This window comes from Anomaloglossus baeobatrachus, chromosome 4 (genome assembly GCF_048569485.1).
Source record: "Anomaloglossus baeobatrachus isolate aAnoBae1 chromosome 4, aAnoBae1.hap1, whole genome shotgun sequence".
NCBI lineage: Eukaryota > Metazoa > Chordata > Amphibia > Anura > Aromobatidae > Anomaloglossus > Anomaloglossus baeobatrachus.
The window spans coordinates 17,031,479-17,050,321 of record NC_134356.1 but is presented as its reverse complement, the minus strand read 5'-3'; the positions used below and the strand labels follow the sequence as shown (position 1 = coordinate 17,050,321).

Here is an 18,843-nt window from a genome sequence, read left to right as displayed (position 1 = left end):
CCACCACTAGGGGAAGCTCCCTGTATACAGAGATACATGATAAGATCCCGTCTGCAGCCACCACTAGGGGGAGCTCCCTGTATACAGAGATGCATGATGAGATCCTGTCTGCAGCCACCACTAGGGGAAGCTCCCTGTATACAGAGATACATGATAAGATCCTGTCTGCAGCCACCACTAGGGGGAGCTCCCTGTATACAGAGATACATGATGAGATCCTGTCTGCAGCCACCACTAGGGGGAGCTCCCTGTATACAGAGATACATGATAAGATCCTGTCTGCAGCCACCACTAGGGGGAGCTCCCTGTATACAGAGATACATGATAAGATCCTGTGTGCAGCCACCACTAGGGGGAGCTCCCTGTATACAGAGATACATAATAAGATCCTGTCTGCAGCCACCACTAGGGGGAGCTCCCTGTATACAGAGATACATAATAAGATCCTGTCTGCAGTCACCACTAGGGGGAGCTCCCTGTATACAGAGATACATGATAAGATCCTGTCTGCAGCCACCACTAGGGGGAGTTCCCTGTATACAGAGATACATGATAAGATCCTGTCTGCAGCCACCACTAGGGGGAGCTCCCTGTACACAGAGATACATGATAAGATCCTGTCTGCAGCCACCACTAGGGGGAGCTCCCTGTACACAGAGATACATGATAAGATCCTGTCTGCAGTCACCACTAGGGGGAGCTCCCTGTATACAGATATACATGATAACCTCCTCTCTGCAGCCACCACTAGGGGGAGCTCCCTGTATACAGAGATACATGATAAGATCCTGTCTGCAGCCACCACTAGGGGGAGCTCCCTGTATACAGAGATACATGATAAGATCCTGTCTGCAGTCACCACTAGGGGGAGCTCCCTGTATACAGAGATACATGATAAGATCCTGTCTGCAGTCACCACTAGGGGGAGCTCCCTGTATACAGAGATACATGATAAGATCCTGTCTGCAGTCACCACTAGGGGGAGCTCCCTGTATACAGAGATACATAATAAGATCCTGTCTGCAGCCACCACTAGGGGGAGCTCCCTGTATACAGAGATACATGATAAGATCCTGTCTGCAGTCACCACTAGGGGGAGCTCCCTGTATACAGAGATACATGATAAGATCCTGTCTGCAGCCACCACTAGGAGGAGCTCCCTGTATACAGATATACATGATAAGATCCTGTCTGCAGCCACCACTAGGGGGAGCTCCCTGTATACAGAGATACATGATAAGATCCTGTCTGGAGCCACCACTAGGAGGAGCTCCCTGTATACAGAGATACATGATAAGATTCTGTCTGCAGTCACCACTAGGGGGAGCTCCCTGTATACAGAGATACATGATAAGATCCTGTCTGCAGCCACCACTAGGAGGAGCTCCCTGTATACAGAGATACATGATAAGATCCTGTCTGCAGTCACCACTAGGGGGAGCTCCCTGTATACAGAGATACAGGATAAGATCCTGTCTGCAGCCACCACTAGGGGGAGCTCCCTGTATACAGAGATACATGATAAGATCCTGTCTGCAGCCACCACTAGGGGGAGCTCCCTGTATACAGAGATACATGATAAGATCCTGTCTGCAGCCACCACTAGGGGGAGGTCCCTGTATACAGATATACATAATAAGATCCTGTCTGCAGCCACCACTAGGGGGAGCTCCCTGTATACAGATATACATAATAAGATCCTGTCTGCAGCCCCCACTAGGGAAAGTACCTTGTTTACATAAAGCATGGTGTCTAAGGAGCCTGACCTCTCCCAATTAAAAGTTCAGGAATATCATCATGACATGTGAAAGATGTCTTCAGGGGACAGCAGCATTCTATGATATGCCTAACCAATTTTCAGCTAAGCCTACACAGATATAAGCACCCCATGGCATAGTCTCTAAGTATATCTGCAAAAACTGATAATGCCGGGGGTCTAATCCTCTCCCTTATACTTTATTTTAGCATAAGAAAAAGCAAGGTTTACACAATCAAAAGAGTTTCTATCATATTGTCCAAATATTGAGAATATGCTGCATCTGGAGTGGTTCCTGACCCCATCGCTGTACCAGAAATATCACAGACTTTATGGCTTTTATATACAATGAGCAAAACTTAAATTTGTACCTGTAAGATCTCAATGATTTTTAGTTTGGTGTCCATAACAGTGATATCCTCACTATCCGTCGTCTGCTTGCTTGAGTGGAGCCCAGGTTGAACATCGGGAACTGCTATGGGCAATATGGAGCCCCTGCTGAGAACCATTTGCGTCATCATCTCGCCCACTCCATGGATGGTCCGCATGACATTATTACCTGGGACAGTGACACATGGTAGCACATTAGTTTACGTCTGAATGGCACTTAAGCAGCAAATCTTGAACCTTCAGGGCCGTTGTAGAGGCTGCATTTACTCCCCACCGCTGTGCTACACAAAGGAACACACGCCATTGCGGGATTTACTAGCTAAATATAAATCTGAAATCTCTTGCTCGGGTCATTTTCAGCTTAATTCCCCCATAAGAGCCAGCAAGAGGTTTTTGACTTTGAAACGCGGCAGCCATTAATCAGATCCTGAATGGAGTCGGATATAAAAATGTACGCACAGGACATCATCAACAATGTGCAACAAAGCAAACAACGAAGCGATGAAAGATAGAAAAGTTGTTCTAAAATATAAAAATTACAATGAAAATTAGAATCTAAAGATTCGGGGTTCACTGGAAATACTGGAAAAGTGTTCTTTGAATCTATCGTTTATACATATACGGAAAAAGTAAAGGTTTTTTTCAGTGTTTGAAAATCCACCCTTTGGCTGCACTATGATAACCCTTCCCCCCCAAAAAAAACCAAAAAAAAAAATAAATAAAACTGTGCCTTACTCACCCTCACCAGGTCTGGTGCGGAGTCTGCTACTCCTGGTGTCTGTTATGGTCTGCAGTGATGATGTCCCCTTGATCTGAGCTCACTGATTGGCTGCAGAGCTGTTGATGCAACACAATAACTGATACCGGGAGTCGCGGCAGAGCCTCAGCACCACACCTGGAGAGGGTGGGGAACGTACAGTTGCACCTGGGGGGACCAGGGTCTTCTGAAATTGGAAAACCCCTTTAAAAAAGTTAATTTCAAGACCCCCATCTATTGGTCAAAGGAAAAAGCAGCTACAAAGAGGGTCTGCCATTCTGGAGGACTTAGGACGTCCATCTATTTCTCTGATGGCCACTCTACTGTCAGCTAACTCTGATTATGGTTGGTAAAACCCTTAGATGCTGCGATCAATAGTGATCAATAGCACTTAAGAAGTTAGGAGAAATTTCCTTTATCACCCCATCGGTGCCCCCAGAAAGCATAAACAGGTGCTGATGGGTGTATATCACAACCGGAGGTGGAACAGAGAGCTTTAAATTCCTATTAAAGGGGTAGAGGATAAATTGAGGGTCCGACTGCTGAGACCTCTACTGATGTTCAGATTGTGGCTGCGCGGTCTCATCCTGAATGGAGCAAAGATGCACATGCTCGGCTGCTGCACTGTCAAGGGGATGTGTGAAGACGCCGAGCACAAGACTCCTACATGACCCCAATATGGGAATCGTAGGGGGTTTTGTTGCAAACTTTTTAAAGCAATAATCCTTTAAGCAAGTAAGGCTGAGCTCACATGTTAATAATAATAATTATTCATTTATATAGCGCTATTAATTCCACAGCGCTTTACATACAGCGGCAACACTGTCCCCATTGGGGCTCATAATCTAAGTTCCCTATCAGTATATTTTTTGAATTGTGGGAGGAAACCGGAGTACCCGGAGGAAACCCACGCAAACACGGGGAGAACATACAGACTCCATGCAGATGTTGTCCTTGGTGGGATTTGAACCAAGGACCCAAGCGCTGCAAGACTGCAGTGCTAACCACTGAGCCACCACAAGACTGCAGTGCTAACCACTGAGCCACCACAAGACTGCAGTGCTAACCACTGAGCCACCACAAGACTGCAGTGCTAACCACTGAGCCACCACAAGACTGCAGTGCTAACCACTGAGCCACCACAAGACTGCAGTGCTAACCACTGAGCCACCACAAGACTGCAGTGCTAATCACTGAGCCACCACAAGACTGCAGTGCTAACCACTGAGCCACCACAAGACTGCAGTGCTAATCACTGAGCCACCACGAGACTGCAGTGCTAACCACTGAGCCACCACAAGACTGCAGTGCTAACCACTGAGCCGCCACAAGACTGCAGTGCTAACCACTGAGCCACCGTGCCGCCCTATGTCCTGTAAACATCCGTCAGAGATCCGATGGCAAAAATGTTCTGCAGACACAACTTTTTCGTCCGTTGTTAAATAACGGATGTGTGCCGGGTCCATTTTTTTTAAACTTAGGAGTCTATGGAAGACGGATTCCTTACTTGATTGCCATTAAGCCATCCATTGTACTTGTATTTCTAATGGATCTGTTTTTCTCTTCTTGAATCCATTACAAATGGAAGATTAATTGCAATCTGTTAACGGATCCCTACTGCATAGACTTCCATGTTAAAAAAACAGATCCGGCAGAAATCAGTTTCCCAGTGGATCTCTGCAGAATGTGTTCTAACAAATGATTACAAGACATGTGAACGCAGCCTAACAGGGGCCGGTCTGCAATGTATCACAGTAGGGATCAGACTGGTCACACGCTCAAGTCCCGGAGCAGAAGAACAAAAAAAAAAAGCCTAAAAGAACAAAAAAAGCAAAGCAAAAATGGCTGTTTTGAGCAATTGTTTTTTAAACCTGACTTTCAAAAACATAAAAAAAGCTACAACTTTTCCTGCAAAAAGACCCTAAATCTTTTAAGTGGAAAAAATACAAATGTATTGTGTTGCAAAGGTAGGAACAATAAAAAAATACATAAAAATTCTATTAACAAAAATAAAATATTACATATTATATATATATATATATATATATATATATATATATATATATATATATATATATATATATATTAAAAGAAATATAGCCGTTTTAGCGGTATTATTTTGGCACTGTATGGCTACTATTATTTAGTCGTAGTATGGCGGTATAGACAGTATATATACAGATATGTATTCAGTATATCCAGATAGATATCTCTCTATCTGTACATATATTTTCTTCTTTTACATCCTACAATTAGTTGACGTAATGCAACAGTGGATCATTTATTTGTACTAGTTATCATATAAATAATAAAAATGTGTGTGTATATATATATATAAAAGATATTAACAGATAACAATAAATAAGCAATAAAAGCTGATATATATATATAAAAAAATATTAATATATGTATGTAAATTAAACAGTACAGATAAATGATTAGTTGTTGCATTGTACCAACTAATTGTAGGATAGATAATAAAATATAAATATATATATATATATATATATATATATATATGCACACAGTACAGACCAAAAGTTTGGACACACCTCATTCAAAGAGTTTTCTTTATTTTCATGACTCTGAAAATTGTAGATTCACATTGAAGGCATCAAAACTATGAATTAACACATGTGGAATGGAATACTTAACAAAAAAGTGTAAACAACTGAAAATATGTCTTATATTCTAAGTTCTTCTAAGTAGCCAGATGTGTTAGGGGTCATTGTTTTGTTGAAAAACAAATAATGGTCCAACTAAACGCAAACCGGATAGAATAGCACGCCGCTGCAAGATGCTGTGGTAGCCATGCTGGTTCTGTATGCCTTCAATTTTGAATAAATCCCCAACAGGGTCACCAGCAAAGCCCCCCCACACCATCACACCTCCTCCTCCATGCTTCACGGTGGGAACCAGCCATGTAGAGTCCATCCGTTCACCTTTTCTACAAAGACACGGTGGTTGGATCCAAAGATCTGAAATTTGGCCTCATCAGACCAAAGCACAGATTTCCACTGGTCTAATGTCCATTCCTTGTGTTATTTAGCCCAAACAAGTCTCTTCTGCTTGTTGCCTGTCCTTAACAGTGGTTACCTAGCAGCTATTTTACCATGAAGGCTGCTGCACAAAGTCTCCTCTTAACCGTTGTTCTAGAGATGTGTCTGCTGCTAGAACTCTGTGTGACATTGATCTGGTCTCTAATCTGAGCTGCTGTTAACCTGCGATTTCTGAAGCTGGTGACTCGGATAAACTTATCCTCCGCAGCAGAGGTGACTGCACTTTGGGACACTTTAAAAGATTTCCAAATTTTTCGGACTGACTGACCTTCATTTCCTAAAGTAATGATGGCCACTCCTTTTTCTTTACATAGAAGTTGTATTATGGCAAGAAAAAAGCAGCTAACAGTCTATTCAGTAGGACTATCAGCTGTGTATCCAACAGACATCTGCACAACACAACTGATGGCCCAAACCCCATTTATAAGGCAAGAAATCCCACTTACTAAACCTGACAGGGCACAACTGTGAAGTGAAGACCATTTCCGGTAACTACCTCTTGAAGCTCATCAAGAGAATGCCAAGAGTGTGCAAAGCAGTAATCAAAGCAAAAGGTGGTTACTTTGAAGAACCTAGAATATGAGACATATTTTCAGGTGTTTCACACTTTTTTTGCTAAGTATTTCATTCCACATGTGTTAACTCAGTCATAGTTTTGACGCCTTCAGTGTAAATCTATAATTTTCAGGGTCATGAAAATAAAGAAAACTCTGAATGAGAAGAGGTGTGTCCAAACTTTTGGTCTGTACTGATATATATATATATATATATATATATATATATATATATATATATATATATATATATATATATATATATATATATTAATATATTATATAAGTATATATAATAAAAAGAAATATAGCAGTTTTAGGCACTGTATGGCAGTATTATTTTGGCACTGTATGGCTATTATTATTTAGGGGTAGCGTGGCGGTATATACAGTATATATACAGACATGTATTCAGTATATCCAGATAGATATCTCTCTATCTATACATAGATTTTTTTTCTTTTATATCCTACAATTAGTTGATGTGATGCAACAGTGGATACATATATATGTATATACATACATATATATATATATATATATATATATATATATAATATAATATATGTAATATATATATATATATATATATATACATATATTAAAAGATAACAATAAATAAGCAATAAGAACTGCTATATATTACAGATAAATGATTAGTTGTTGCATCGTGCTAATCATAATAAAAAAAATTGAATAACATGTATATATACATAAGTGGAGGAGGCACAGAACATGTCGGAGTAGGTTCCATATGTATATGATATATATATATATATATATATATATATATATATATATATATATATATATATATATATATATATATATATATATATATATATATATATATATATATATAGGCTGGCGGAGGTTCTCCTACAAATCTTTTTTGCTTAATTCTAAGTAAAAGTTTTCATATTCACTGGAGAGGAAAAAATAAAAAAATATGTATCTTTGTTTTTTCATTACATCTTTTAATTAAGAGTTATACAATAAAATATAATGCAAAAAAATAAAAATAATGTTATGTCTTATGGAAGGTAGTAATAATAATACAGGGAAAAAAAAAACAAAGAAGATTGCCGAGTTCTTAAAGGGTTAAGAAACTTTTTGTCCCTTTTTTTCGGCTGCAGGTATTATATATGATCATAATTGACAGTTTAAACTTGGGCTAATTAAGAGCCAGGAAAAGCTCTCATCCCGCTTGTCGGAGTGTCTCCTGTCTGGGCCGATCCGCGGCGGCTTTTCATATTCAGAATGAACTGGCGCACTGGATAGAAGGATCCTAATGACTGGCGAGACAATGGATGGCCCGGAGGCACTGACTATTGTGCCGCCTCATTAACCTGCCAGCTGCAGGAGTGACATATTCCACAGCACAGCCTTAAAAAAGATATGATAAGAGCGGGCACACACAAAGGGGAACACATGCCATTTATACCCGCAGACAACGGAAAAGTGGCGAAAATTACAAGCGCCAACATTAGCAGGATTTATGGACCGGCGAGATGACTCAATAGTGTGAAAGTGAATATTTTAACAGGCGGCGGACAATGCGCCGTCCCCGGATCCTTCATGTAAGACAATGAAAGACGTTACAGGGGAAAGGAGAAAATCAATCCGCCGTCTTGTTCACGTCTTGGCGCTGATTCACAAAGCGCAGATTCACCGCCGGAGATCATTTACCTCCTATGGAATTCTATAGAAATGCCGAGTAATTGCTCCCATTCCAGCAGCTAAGGCGGGAGGCGGGGGAGGTGACGGGGGCACATTAAGGAAAGTTTCCTTTAATTTGGAGGCGGCTGCAAAACTTTTTTTTTTTTAATGGGTGTAAAGAACGGAAACTTTATCGGAGCGGAGGGTTTGTGGGTAACAGGCGGGATTATTTTTTAATGCCGCCAGAGCTAACTTTTACTAAACCCTTGGCCACTTCCATTAATGTTATTTCAAAACTGCTAGGCACCATAATGTAGGCGCTATATGGCGGTATTATTTAGGGACTGACATGTTCAATGTATAATACTGTTATCTGGGTAATATACTATATGTCAGTATTATGTTGAAACTGTATGATTTGTAATTTGACCCTATATGTCATGTTGCATGGGCACTGTATGGCGGTAATATTTAGACACTATGTTGTGACATGATTCAATACATAACACTATAATGTAGTTAATCTATGGCAGTATTATGTTGCCACTGTATAATTTATATGTTGGTATTTGCCAGGGTTATATAGGCACTGTATGGTCATTATTATTTAAGCACTGTATGGCAGTTTTAGGCATTGTATGGCAGTATTATTTTGGCACTGTATGGTCATTATTATTTAAAACTAGAACGCATACCTGCGGCCTCGCAGGCCTGCTAGGTCACTTATGTCTATGGTAGATTTCTATGGTTGCGCGTTCTAGGGTTAAGCACTGTATGGTAGTTTTAGGCACTGTATAGTGATATTATTTTGGCACAATATGCCAGTACTATTTAGGCACTGTATGGCAGTATTATTTTGGCATTGTATGATCATTATTATTTAGGTGTAATATGGCGGTATTACTTAGGCACTGTACAGTCATTATTTAGGCACTATATGGCAGTATTATTTAGGCACAGTATGGTGGTATTATTTAGGCACTTTATGTACTGACTTGACTCAGTACATAACACTATAATGTAGTTAATGCATAGCAGTATTATGTTGCCTTATAACTTATGTTTTGGTATATGACATGATTACAGGGACACCATATGGCGGTGTTATGTAGGCACTGTACTGAGTGATATGAATTCTGAGTATAACACTATCATGTTGGAAATGTATGATTTATAATGGGATACTAGCTTCAAGAGGAACCTCAAGACCCACCTCTTCCACCAAGCCTACAAACTACAATAGCCCTCAGTCCAGTATACCACTGCGCAACCAGCTCTGTCCTCACCTATTGTACCATCACCCATTCCCTGTAGACTGTGAGCCCTCGTGGGCAGGGTCCTCTCTCCTCCTGTAGATTGTGAGCCCTCGCGGGCAGGGTCCTCTCTCCTCCTGTAGGCTGTGAGCCCTCGCGGGTAGGGTCCTCTCTCCTCCTGTAGACGGTGAGCGGTCGTGGGCAGGGTCCTCTCTCCTCCTGTAGACTGTGAGCCCTCGTGGGCAGGGTCCTCTCTCCTCCTGTAGATTGTGAGCCCTCGCGGGCAGGGTCCTCTCTCCTCCTGTAGGCTGTGAGCCCTCACGGGTAGGGTCCTCTCTCCTCCTGTAGACGGTGAGCGGTCGTGGGCAGGGTCCTCTCTCCTCCTGTAGACTGTGACTCCTCGCGGGCAGGAAATTCTCCCCTCCTGTAGACTGTGAGCCCTTGCGGGCAGGGTCCTCTCTCCTCCTGTAGACGGTGAGCGGTCGTGGGCAGGGTCCTCTCTCCTCCTGTAGACTGTGAGCCCTCGCGGGCAGGATACTCTCCCCCCCTGTAGACTGTGAGCCCTCGCCGGCAGGGTACTCTCTCCTCCTGTAGACTGTGAGCCCTCACCGGCAGGGTACTCTCTCCTCCTGTAGACGGTGAGTGGTCGTGGGCAGGATACTCTCCCCTCCTGTAGACTGTGAGCCCTCGCGGGCAGGGTCCTCTCCTCCTGTAGACTGTGAGCCCTCGCCGGCAGGGTCCTCTCTCCTCCTCTAGACTGTGAGCCCTCACGGGCAGGGTCCTCTTTCCTCCTGTAGACTGTGAGCCCTCGTGGGCAGGATACTCTCCCCTCCTGTAGACTGTGAGCCCTCGCGGGCAGGGTACTCTCTCCTCCTGTAGACTGTGAGCCCTCGCGGGCAGGATACTCTCTCTCCTCCTGTAGACTGTGAGCCCTCACGGGCAGGGTCCTCTCTCCTCCTGTAGACTGTGAGCCCTCGCGGGCAGGGTCCTCTCTCCTCCTGTAGACTGTGAGCCCTCGTGGGAAAGATACTCTCCCCTCCTGTAGACTGTGAGCCCTCGCGAGCAGGATACTCTCTCCTCCTGTAGACTGTGAGCCCTCGCGGGCAGGGTCCTCTCTCCTCCTGTAGACTGTGAGCCCTCGCGGGCAGGGTCCTCTCTCCTCCTGTAGACTGTGAGCCCTCGCGGGCAGGGTCCTCCCTCCTCCTGTAGACTGTGAGCCCTCGCGGGCAGGGTCCTCTCTCCTCCTGTAGGCTGTGAGCCCTCGCGGACAGGGTCCTCTCTCCTCCTGTAGACTGTGAGCCCTCGCGGGCAGGATCCTCTCTCCTCCTGTAGACTGTGAGCCCTCGTGGGCAGGGTCATCTCTCCTACTGTAGACTGTGAGCCCTCGCGGGCAGGGTCCTCTCTCCTCCTGTAGACTGTGAGCCCTCGCAGGCAGGGTCCTCTCTTCTCCTGTAGACTGTGAGCCCTCGCGGGCAGGGTCCTCTCTCCTCCTGTAGACTGTGAGCCCTCGCGGGCAGGGTCCTCTCTCCTCCTGTAGACTGTGAGCCCTCGCGGGCAGGGTCCTCTCTCCTCCTGTAGACTGTGAGCCCTCGCGGGCAGGGTCCTCCCTCCTCCTGTAGACTGTGAGCCCTCACGGGCAGGGTCCTCTCTCCTCCTGTAGACTGTGAGCCCTCACGGGCAGGGTCCTCTCTCCTCCTGTAGGCTGTGAGCCCTCGCGGGCAGGATCCTCTCTCCTCCTGTAGACTGTGAGCCCTCGTGGGCAGGGTCATCTCTCCTACTGTAGACTGTGAGCCCTCGCGGGCAGGGTCCTCTCTCCTCCTGTAGACTGTGAGCCCTCGCAGGCAGGGTCCTCTCTTCTCCTGTAGACTGTGAGCCCTCGCGGGCAGGGTCCTCTCTCCTCCTGTAGACTGTGAGCCCTCGCAGGCAGGGTCCTCTCTTCTCCTGTAGACTGTGAGCCCTCGTGGGCAGGGTCCTCTCTCCACCTGTAGACTGTGAGCCCTCGTGGGCAGGGTCCTCTCTTCTCCTGTAGACTGTGAGCCCTCGCGGGCAGGGTCCTCTCTCCTCCTATACCAGTCTGTTATGTATTGTTAATGATTGCTGTACGTATACCCTCTTTCACTTGTAAAGCACCATGGAATAAATGGCGCTTAAATAATAATAATAATATATGGCATGGTTACATGAGCACTGTAGGGCGGTATTATTTAGGCAGTGTATGTTCTGATATTATTCAGTATATAACACCATTATGAAGGTAGTTTTGCTGCAACTATACGATTTATGTGTTGGCAGTTATATTTTGGGACTTGAACACTTTCACATTGGCAACTACATTGTTACATAAGAGCTGTATGGCGGTATTATGTAGGCACTGTATATTCTGATATAAGTGCAGTATTATGTTGTCAATGTATCATTTGTTATGGTTATTTGACACTCCTACAATAGCATTTTATAACGGTATAATGTAGGCCCTGTATGGCGGTATAATGTAGTTACTGTAGGACATAATTTGCATGATAACCGCCCTCATTAACGCGGTTATAGGTACAGCATAAGCTTTGTGCAGCCCATATTACTGCCCCTATGTTATATTGTTATATGTCTATGAGCTTGGTGAGTCTTACAGCTTAATGTTTAACGCTATTGTGTATGGGAGTAGTATACAGGCACTGTATGGCAATATTATGTACACAGTGTATGGGATTGTTATGTAGACACTGTATGGGTTAATTGTGTAGACAGTGCATTGGAGTATTATGTAGACACTGTATGGGAACATTAAGTAAACACTGTATGGGAGTATTACAGTGTCTTGCGAAAGTATTCAGCCCCCTTGAATTTTTCAACCTTTTCCCACATTTCAGGCTTCAAACATAAAGATAAAAATGTTAATTTTCTGGTGAAGAATCAACAACAAGTGACACAATTATGAAGATGAAGGAAATTTATTTCTTATTGTAAACTTTTGTAAAAGTAAATAACTGAAAATTGGGGCGTGCAATATTATTCATCCCCTTTACTGTCAGTGCAGCAAACTCACTCCAGAGGTTCATTGAGGATCTCTGAATGATGCAATGTTGTCCTAAATGACTGATGATGATAAATATAATCCCTGGCTGTGTGTGATCAAGTCTCCGTATAATGCCCCTGCTCTGTGATAGTCTCAGTGTTCTGTGTAAAGCGCAGAGAGCATCATGAAGACCAAGGAACACAACAGGCAGGTCCAGGATACTGTTGTGGAGACGTTTAAAGCCGGATTTGGATACAAAAAGATTTCCACAACTTTAAACATCCCAAGGAGCACTGTGCAAGCGATCATATTGAAATGGAAGGAGCATCATACCCCTGCAAATCTACCAAGACCCGGCCGTCCATCCAAACTGTCATCTCACACAAGGAGAAGACTGAGCAGAGACGCAGCCAAGAGGCCCATGATCCCTCTGGATGATCTGCAGAGATCTACAGCTGAGGTGGGAGAGTCTGTCCATAGGACAACAATCAGCCGTACACTGCACAAATCTGGCCTTTATGGAAGAGTGGCAAGAAGAAAGCCATTTCTCAAAGATATCCATAACAAGTGTTGTTTAAAGTTTTCCACAAGCCACCTGGAGACACCAAACATGTGGAAGAAGGTGCTCTGCTCAGATGAAACCAAAATCAAACTATTTGGACACAATGCCAAACGATATGTTTGGCGCAAAAGCAACACAGCTCATCACCCTGAACACACCATCCCCACTGTCAAACATGGTGGTGGCAGCATCATGGTTTGGGCCTGCTTTTCTTCAGCAGGGACAGGGAAGATGGTTAAAATTGATGGGAAGATGGATGAAGCCAAATACAGGACCATTCTGAAGAAAATCTGTTGGAGTCTGCAAAAGACCTGAGACTGGGACGGAGATTTGTCTTCGAACAAGACAATTATCCCAAACATAAAGCAAAATCTACAATGGAATGGTTCACAAATAACCGTATCCAGGTGTTAGAATGGCCAAGTCACAGTCCAGACCTGAACCCAATCGAGAATTTGTGGAAAGAGCTGAAAACTGCTGATCACAAACGCCTCCATCCAACCTCACTCAGCTCCAGCTGTTTACAAAGGAAGAATGGGCGAGAATTTCACTCTCTCGATGTGCGAAACTGATAGACACATACCGCAAGAGACTGCAGCTGTAATCGCTGCAAAAGGGGGCGCTACAAAGTATTAACTTAAAGGGGATGAATAATATTGCACGCCCCAATTTTCAGGTTATTATATTTCATAAAGGTTCAAAATTAGCAAATTGTCTCTCCAGGACTGGAGACACACTCTAGCGCAGCGCCACCTATTGGAAGTAGCGATCCTAAAAGTCAGAAGTGGATTTTTAACAATCCTTTGCATATGACTTAGGATTTAAAATAAGCAATACATTTCGTCCAACTTCACAATTGTGTCCACTTGTTGTTGATTCTTCACCAGAACATTAACATTTTTATCTTTATGTTTGAAGCCTGAAATGTGGGAAAAGGTTGAAAAATTCAAGGGGACTGAATACTTTCGCAAGGCACTGTATGTACACACTGTATGGGAGTATTATGTACACACTATATGGGAGTATTATGCAGACAGAGTATGGGGGTATTAATTACACACTATATACGAGTCATATGTGCACACTGTATAAGAGTAGTATGTACATACTGTATTATGAAGACACTGTATGACAATCTTATTTATTTTTTGTACATCTCCATGACATGACATGGAAATATTATAGAGTTACTGGATGAATTATGTGGTGTTATATAGCAGTCTTGTGCTAGCTCCATATGGCGGTATTATATAGGCACTGTATGGAGCGACATACAGTGCCTACAAGTAGTCTTCAACCCCCTGCAGACTTAGCAGGTTTGATAAGATGCAAATAAGTTAGCGCCTGCAAACTTCAAACAAGAGCAGGATTTATTAACAGATGCATAAATCTTACAAACCAACAAGTTATGTTGCTCAGTTACATTTTAATAAATTTTCAACATAAAAGTGTGGGTCAATTATTATTCAACCCCTAGGTTTAATATTTTGTGGATTAACCCTTGTTTGCAATTACAGCTAATAATCGCCCTTTATAAGACCTGATCAGGCCGGCACAGGTCTCTGGAGTTATCTTGGCCCACTCCTCCATGCAGATCTTCTCCAAGTTATCTAGGTTCTTTGGGTGTCTCATGTGGACTTTAATCTTGAGCTCCTTCCACAAGTTTTCAATTGGGTTAAGGTCAGGAGACTGACTAGGCCACTGCAACACCTTGATTTTTTCCCTCTTGAACCAGGCCTTGGTTTTCTTGGCTGTGTGCTTTGGGTCGTTGTCTTGTTGGAAGATGAAATGACGACCCATCTTAAGATCCTTGATGGAGGAGCGGAGGTTCTTGGCCAAAATCTCCAGGTAGGCCGTGCTATCCATCTTCCCATGGATGCGGACCAGATGGCCAGGCCCCTTGGCTGAGAAACAGCCATACAGCATGATGCTGCCACCACCATGCTTGACTGTAGGGATGGTATTCTTGGGGTCGTATGCAGTGCCATCCAGTCTCCAAACGTCACATGTGTGGTTGGCACCAAAGATCTCGATCTTGGTCTCATCAGACCAGAGAACCTTGAACCAGTCTGTCTCAGAGTCCTCCAAGTGATCATGAGCAAACTGTAGACGAGCCTTGACATGACGCTTTGAAAGTAAAAGGTACCTTACGGGCTCGTCTGGAACGGAGACCATTGCGGTGGAGTACGTTACTTATGGTATTGACTGAAACCAATGTCCCCACTGCCATGAGATCTTCCCGGAGCTCCTTCCTTGTTGTCCTTGGGTTAGCCTTGACTCTTCGGACAAGCCTGGCCTCGGCACGGGTGGAAACTTTCAAAGGCTGTCCAGGCCGTGGAAGGCTAACAGTAGTTCCATAAGCCTTCCACTTCTGGATGATGCTCCCAACAGTGGAGACAGGTAGGCCCAACTCCTTGGAAAGGGTTTTGTACCCCTTGCCAGCCTTGTGACCCTCCACGATCTTGTCTCTGATGGCCTTGGAATGCTCCTTTGTCTGTCCCATGTTGACCATGTATGAGTGCTGTTCACAAGTTTGGGGAGGGTCTTAATTAGTCAGAAAAGGCTGGAAAAAGAGATAATTAATCCAAACATGTGAAGCTCATTGTTCTTTGTGCCTGAAATACTTCTTAATACTTTAGGGGAACCAAACAGAATTCTTGTGGATTGAGGGGTTGAATAATAAATGACCCACTGAATAAACTTTTCACAATTTAAAAAAAAAAAAGAAAAGAAATAACATTCTTTTTTGCTGCATTTCACACTTCCAGGCTGATCTACAGTCCAAATGTCACAATGCCAAGTTATTCCGAAAGTGTAAACCTGCTAAATCAGCAGGGGGTTGAATACTACTTGTAGGCACTGTATGCTCCATATTTACCACTATTATAGCATTATATTACACTGTTATGTAGCCACTGGGTAGTACTAATATTTAGGAGAAGTGTAGCGGTATTTCTTTTAGGTACAGTTTAGCACAATTATTTATGTGTATTATGGCAGTATTACTCATTTCTCACCTTCTAAAATCTAAAATTAAGAAGCAAACAATAAGTGGTTGTCCTTTGTAGCATTACACAGTGTTTTCTCGGCTTGTCTGGATCCTGGGTATAAATTAGAGGGGACAGTAACCCTCGCAGTCGCCCTATTATTCTAATGGCCTGGGATTGTTCTTTGGAGACAATTTAGCGGTGATCGTCTGTCGGTACATCGGGTTTTCTATGTAATAGTGTCTTTACCACATTATTCTGACACATGGATTGATTCATTTGCAGTGCTGTCTGCAGACAGGCTTCACTCGCGTCTAAAAAATGTAAAAATGTTAAAATGTAGCTGTCACAGTCGCACAGTGTCCCCGGCGTGTCTGAGACAAGGAAAGGTCTATCTCCCTCCTTATAAGAAAGGGATGGAAATTCTATTACCCTGATATAGCGGTAGATACCCCGCTCCTCTGTGCGGCCAGGGGTCTGCACACACTGTACAAAGCGGACAAGTGGTACTGTATGGCGGTATTATTTGGGCACTGACTGAAACCATAATGTGCTGCTGTAAGTCAGAGGTTTTGGGCGCTGTATGGATCTCTACTATATCACTGTGTGGCAGCTTTTAGTGTCACTGTTTGGCAGTTTTATTTGAACTCTGCAAGGAACAGTAATCTGATGCTGTATGGCAGTGTTATTTGGTAGTTGTATGGAATTATAATGTCTAACGGTTTGGCAGTTTTCTTTGGGTGCTGAATTGAACTGTAATAAGTTGCTGTATTCTTTAGGCAATATAACAAACTTTAAAGTGTTAGTGTTTGGCAGTATTATTTGATCACTGTATGGAACTATAAAGTGTTATCCCATGGCAATATTATTAGCAGTATACGGAGCGGTTATATGTTACTGTATGGTAGTATTATTTTGCTGTATACAGAGTTGTTATGTGTTACTCTATGGCGTTATTATTTGGCAGTATACGGAGCTGTTATGTGTTACTGAATGGCAGTATTATTTGGCCATCTATGAAGCTGTTATGTGTTACTGTATGGCAGTATTATTTAGCAGTATATTATGCAGTATCATTTGGCAGTATATGGAGCGGTTATGTGTTACTGTATGGCAGTATTATTTGCACATGTATAGAGCAGTTATGTGTTACTGTATGGCAGTATTATTTGCACATGTATAGAGCAGTTATGGGTTACTGTATGGCAGTATTATTTGGCCATATATGTAGCTGTTATATTAAACTGTAAGGCAGTATTATTTAGCAATATATGGCGTTATGTGTTATTGTATTGGCAGCATATGGAGCTGTTATGTGATACTATATGCCGGTATTATTTTGAAGTATAGGGTGCTGCTATGAGTTACTATATAACAGTACTATTTAGCCCATGTGTGGAGTTGTGTGTTACTGTATGGCGGTATTATTTGGCAGTGTATGGAGTTGTGTGTTAGCTTATGGCAGTATTATATATGCACTGTATGTATGTTCACTACACGGCACTAATAAGTAGATTTATGCATGTAATGGGGAGTGCTGCACACTACAATGATTTGCACTATGTGGTGATATTCTTTAGGTACTATATGGCATTTTTTTTGGCTGTGTTATGGCAGCATTATTTACAACACGGGGTAGGGGCACATATTCTTTGCAAGGACTAGTAAAAGAACATGATTCTATAAAAGCTTATCTGTTACCTCCATCCTGAAATTTGCTGAGCCTTTCAGCGTATGACGGCAGGGGGCTCTGCACGATATCCAGAATGGCCAGCAGGGTCCGGGTCAGCCGCAGGAGCTCACTGAAGCTATAGAATCCAAAGTAGATGAGATTTCGCGCCAAGTGGACCACCTTAAGAAGAAGAAGGAGGGTCCTGAAGAATTCTGGACATTACTACAAATGCACAGTCTGAGAGCTAACAGAGATCCAGCAGAGCCTGTATACAGCTGAGCACAGCAGAGAGAGGGAACCTGAGAGCTAACAGAGATCCAGCAGAGCCTGAATACAGCTGAGCACAGCAGAGAGAGGACCTGAGAGCTAACAGAGATCCAGCAGAGCGTGTATACAGCTGAGCACAGCAGAGAGAGGAACCTGAGAGCTAACAGAGATCCAGCAGAGCGTGTATACAGCTGAGCACAGCAGAGAGAGGGAACCTGAGAGCTAACAGAGATCCAGCAGAGCGTGTATACAGCTGAGCACAGCAGAGAGAGGGAACCTGAGAGCTAACAGAGATCAAGCAGAGCCTGAATACAGCGGAGCACAGCAGAGAGAGGGAACCTGAGAGCTAACAGAGATCCAGCAGAGCCTGAATACAGCTGAGCACAGCAGAGAGAGGAGACCTGAGAGCTACCAGAGATCCAGCAGAGCCTGAATACAGCTGAACACAGCAGAGAGAGGGAACCTGAGAGCTAACAGAGATCCAGCAGAGCCTGTATACAGCTGAGCACAGCAGAGAGAGGGAACCTGAGAGCTAACAGAGATCCAGCAGAGCGTGTATACAGCTGAGCACAGCAGAGAGAGGAACCTGAGAGCTAACAGAGATCCAGCAGAGCCTGAATACAGCGGAGCACAGCAGAGAGAGGGAACCTGAGAGCTAACAGAGATCCAGCTGAGCCTGAATACAGCGGAGCACAGCAGAGAGAGGACCTGAGAGCTAACAGAGATCCAGCAGAGCATGTATACAGCTGAGCACAGCAGAGAGAGGGAACCTGAGAGCTAACAGAGATCCAGCAGAGCCTGAATACAGCGGAGCACAGCAAAGAGAGGGGACCTGAGAGCTAACAGAGATCCAGCAGAGCCTGAATACAGCTGAGCACAGCAGAGAGAGGGAACCTGAGAGCTAACAGAGATCC

The 18,843-nt window shown here is 43.7% G+C and overlaps 1 protein-coding gene across 1 annotated transcript in view; it reads right to left on the bottom strand.

The window, feature by feature from the left end:
• Window positions 1–18,843, bottom strand: part of ITPR2 (inositol 1,4,5-trisphosphate receptor type 2) — a 227,947-nt gene that overhangs the window by 145,508 nt on the left and 63,596 nt on the right. Inside the window, 2 exon segments of the mRNA XM_075343322.1 lie at window positions 2,128–2,315; window positions 17,692–17,842. Coding sequence (XP_075199437.1) covers window positions 2,128–2,315; window positions 17,692–17,842 — 339 coding nt within the window.